The sequence below is a fragment of the Quercus robur genome, chromosome 12 (genome assembly GCF_932294415.1).
Source record: "Quercus robur chromosome 12, dhQueRobu3.1, whole genome shotgun sequence".
Taxonomy (NCBI): Eukaryota; Viridiplantae; Streptophyta; class Magnoliopsida; order Fagales; family Fagaceae; genus Quercus; species Quercus robur.
The window spans coordinates 6,841,840-6,846,394 of NC_065545.1; the positions used below are offsets into that span (position 1 = coordinate 6,841,840).

At 34.4% G+C, this 4,555-nt stretch overlaps 1 protein-coding gene across 1 annotated transcript; it reads right to left on the minus strand.

The window, feature by feature from the left end:
- Positions 1–3,078, minus strand: LOC126709417 (probable mitochondrial adenine nucleotide transporter BTL3). The gene is made up of 4 exons (XM_050409643.1): positions 2,383–3,078; positions 1,529–1,832; positions 881–1,342; positions 1–304 (listed from the first exon to the last, which is right to left on the minus strand). The coding sequence occupies exons 1-4, from the start codon at positions 2,853–2,855 to the stop codon at positions 230–232; spliced, it is 1,314 nt and encodes a 437-aa protein (XP_050265600.1). The 5' UTR covers positions 2,856–3,078; the 3' UTR covers positions 1–229.
- Positions 3,079–4,555: the final 1,477 nt, after the last annotated feature.

The window sequence follows — 4,555 nt, forward strand, 5'->3', positions numbered from 1 at the left end:
TGAGGTGTTGAGGGAGTTCTTTATTTTTCATCTTGCAATTCAAAAATATAGACAACATCAGTAGATGGGGCCGAGTGGTGTGGACACAGCCAAAAAATCTATAGCCTTCACTGAAGTGAACATCAATGGCAGCAATAATTCTTGCCAATCTAAAATTATATTTGGTGTTCATCTTCAAGACATTGTATAAACTCCCAACTAATTCTACCAGGGGATCTGTCGTTTCTGTTCATTCCACTTTGAGGACAATCTTCATGAATTCATACACAAAGTAACTTATTGAAGCCGAAGGAAGTACCTGAATGTGCATAACATTAAAAATAAGAAAAAACAGCAGAACATTGTTACTTTAAAGTTGAAAGAAAATGTATCACTGAAAAGGGAAAAGAAAAAATAAATCGCGACAACAAATCATTATTAAAGCAAAAATGGTGCCAAAATATCACATGAAGTCTTAGTGATAGTCAACTCTATGATACATCATAAGCTGGTTGCTTTGCATGCAGATAATTAAAACTAGATTAGAAAAAATGCCTACTGTAGAGCCACAGATCTTCATAGAGAAAACCTCAAATATAATACGGTACATGCTCCCATGAAAGAGAACCCAACTAAAGGAGCAAAGCCAGGGTTTTATAGTTACCTAAGTTGAAATGGTATAATGTAGTTGACAGACCTAAGATTGAAACCAAAAACTTCCAGAGCCATTATCCCCAAAAGATTTCAAAGGTATATATTGATCACAGTTTTGCAATTTTGAAAACAGTAAACAAAGATCATGTATGCATGTCAAGGAGTACCTAATGAATTTAAAAACCTAGCATGCAATACCAATTGAGGAACAAGAGTAGATCAAGATTTTTGCATAACGTGCCTGTAGCAAACTCGGAATAAGTCCTGCATACAGAGCTGGTATTCCTCCTTGCTCAACTATCTTGACACAAGTTGCCAATGCACCCAATTTAGTTGCCCGGACTTGCATTTGAAGCTGTCTTCTCACAACTTCAAATGGATATGTTGCTGCTTCTGCACAAGCACCAGCAACAGCCCCATATAATAATGTCCTAAATGGTCCCAACTCAAGCTGGTCTAAAGCATTCAGTTCCTGCCCCTGCTGATTCATATTCTGTATTCTCTTCCTTCCCTCTGGTGAATGCAGATACGCTGATTTCAGTATATCATACACACCATAGAAAACTGCACCTGAGGGTGCCATACTTATAATGGAGGGTACTAAACCCTTGTAAAGAGCAAAGAATCCTTCAGTTCGGATCATCTGATTGAAAGTATTAATAACACCACCCAATGCTTCCCCACCAGTTGCCACCATCGTGGTCCGGATCTGAAAGGTATGGCATTTATAGTAGCATTTAGAATTTAAAAGGAATATATAGGTTGAAATCAAGTGGAGAACTTATTCCAATGTATACTGCATATGAAAGCTTCTAAAAGAAAAAACTATGCCCAATGGCAGCCAATAATTTGATCAGATTTACAAGAGAAGAGTATATTGCAAATTGTTACATACAGTATCAAGTGGTAAACAGAGGACAGTAGCAGTTATTCCGGCAGCAGCACCAGCAATAAACCTCTCAGAATTTGTAGTTTCCTCATTTCCAGACAGTTTGAGCAACTGTTTTCTGTATGTATCATAAGCACAAAAATTAACTGCCTTAAATGGAGCTGTACGAAGAATGTTGACAAGGTTCCCCCTCCAAAATCCTCTCAAACCCTGAGAAACTGCAATAGTCTTGACAAGTTCAAACAGATTCTTTTGTTCACCACGAACTATATATTCCAGCTTCAGTCTCTCAAGTGGGGCAACAAAGGTTCTGGTATCAATAGCATTAACACCAATTAATTTACAGATAACTTAGCTACTAAAAAAAAAAAAACACTTAGTAAATGGTAGCAAGACCAACTAAAAACGACCCCAAAACTAATGACCTGTTCCCTGATATAAAATTTTCTTTGAATGCAAAGCAGAGGTCTCATTCAAATTACCAAATCAACAAGCATCAAATTATATGAGTTACTATTATAAAGGCTCTCTAGACAGCCAAAAGTGGAAGAAGCACAAACCTCCAACCTCACTATTTGGTGTTTTGCGTAATCAATAGCCCATGTTATATAAAAATGTGTGCATCTTCAACTAAACTAAATACAGCACTAGTATCATACATTATATATACACACGCGCACGCAATTTGCAAACCAAATTATCTACGAATCAAAAATTCCCCTGCTCTAATGAAGACAAGTGTTTATGCAATTTATAACACCATGTTTACATGCCTGACACATTGTTCCATTTCTCAATTAAAGTAAATTCATATACGTTAAAATTGGAAAAAAATAAAATTTGTAAAACCCAACACAGACCTGGAGACCATAGCGGCTATAGCACCAGACCACAGATGCTTAGTAGTGTTCATGGCATAGCCACTCCGCAACCTAACCTTGTGTTTATTTCCTTGCTCAGCACATGTCGTCGCCGTCGCCGAAGCCGCCTTATCAGACCCCTCCTCTCCGCTTTGCACCAAATACACCTTCGATTCCCGAACAAACCCATCACTCTTCAAGCTCACTGTCAAAAACCCAACTCGAGCCCTCTTCTCTCTCCCTAAAAAAATCGGTGTTTTACCACAGGTACAATAAGAGGCCGAACCCGATACTGATAAACTAATTGAAGAAGTTGTGGATGAAGAAATTAAGTTAACGAACGAAGAAGGAGCTGTGGGCTCGAGAAACAAGCCGCCGCTAACAAATGCACTGAAATTGGGATTTGGAGTATGAGAAATATGAGATTGTTCTTGTGAATGAGAGTTGGTGAAGCGGAGGTCCAGTCCTACCATTTTGAGAGTGTGATGCTTGGGAAATCTAGGGTTTGAACGTGGGAGACATGAGGTTTTTAAGCTTTGTTAGTGCTACTATGAGAGTTGTGATATTATTGGAAGATTCGAGAGAAGAGGAGCATTGGAGAAGATAGAAAATGGTGGATTCGGCTGCTTCGCTTTCATCGCCGCGCTTTGTAGCATTCGGAATTCCCTCCTCACAACTCACTCAAAACTCGTTCACTTCTTCATTTCTTTCTATTTATAGATTATAGTATTATCGTTAATTTTCAAATCTCTTTATCTAATCACCCACATTTTAGCAATTTCAGTGTTCCTTTATAACGGTTTATTTAAAAAATCGGTAAATAAATCTAAAAGTTAACTTAAATAATATAAAGGGACCTATAAATAATGTGTAATGGGACCCATGAAAAAAGTTAATTTTTTAAAGCTAATGTCAAATGCACATTTAATATTTTTTTTAAAATGTGATTTTTTTAATAAATAAAGAAATGCGATATAATTTCAACTTATATAATTCACTCTAATTTTTAAAAAACTAATGATTTTTTTTTTGACATAAAAACTAATGAATTTTTAAAATAGATATGATTTGAATCTCATATCTCTTATTTAACGATAATAAATTTACTAGTTAAGCTAATTTGAATTCACATGCTAGATATAATAAAGTTGTTAAATACATGGTTGCATTACTAATATAAATAGTGTTATCTTTATTTTAAAAAAGTTAAATTAAATGTAAGTTATGTTTTCTGATTAAATAGGAAACCTAATATACCATATTAAAGAATTGTACCTACCGCTTTGGAAATTAACATTTTTTTTTATTATTATAGAAAATGAGTCATTTAAAAAATATACATATCATGGAAAGTTATCTTTTTCTATTTTTGTGCTTTGCAGCGATATTCTAAATGGAGAAATTATTGTGTACTCCCAAAGTACCATAAATACGTACTCTTTCCTCTCACATGGATGGTGAGTCATACTAATTAAATTCATGGTGTGACCCACTATTTATGTGAGTTAGAAAAAAGTTTTTGGTGTAAAAAAAAAAAAAAAAGTAACTTCTTTGTATAATTAAAAACATATTAGGGCAACTATAACAAGGAGATTAATGCTTTATGGAAAATAAATGCGGAAATAAGCCAAGAATTTATTAGGATTTACTATTGACCAACTTTTGTTTTCTTTTGACTCACATTTTTTTATGTTATCAAATATTGTAAAATTTATAAAATTGTCTTTAAATAGAAGATTATTGTCGAAACAAATAGAGTCTAAGGTGTAGTTTGGATAGCACGTCCACGTCCACGTTTTCAACTTTGCGCGTTTTCAGATTTTTTTTTTTTTTTTTTTTTTTTTTTTTTTTTTTTTTTTTCAGAGTCGGTTTTGTTGACTTTTCAACTGTGAACAGTGCACTTGTGCACTGTTCATGGACCCACAAACTCCACTTTTTATCAACTTTTTCATTAAAAATGGGTCTCACAGTACTATTCACATATTTAAAAATTATTTTACTACAGTGTTTTCAGTTTTTAGTTTTCAATTTCAGCAAAATAAGTTCTATCCAAACAGACTCTAAGTGTCAAGAGTTTTGTACCTCAAAAGAGCTTTGTGCGGATTAAAAAAATAAACATACACACACCATTGAGTAGCATCATGGAAGGGTGGTTAATTGGCCACATTGAGGA

Bases quoted from the DNA above. Each gene is read 5' to 3' on its own strand.
- LOC126709417 (XM_050409643.1), bottom strand. From the start codon at position 2,855: ATGGTAGGACTGGACCTCCGCTTCACCAACTCTCATTCACAAGAACAA. The intron at 1,343-1,528 runs GTATGTAACAAT...CATACCTTTCAG, and splicing joins TCTGTTTACCACTTGATACT to ATCCGGACCACGATGGTGGC. The intron at 305-880 runs CTACAGGCACGT...AATGTTATGCAC, and splicing joins CAGGACTTATTCCGAGTTTG to ATTCAGGTACTTCCTTCGGC.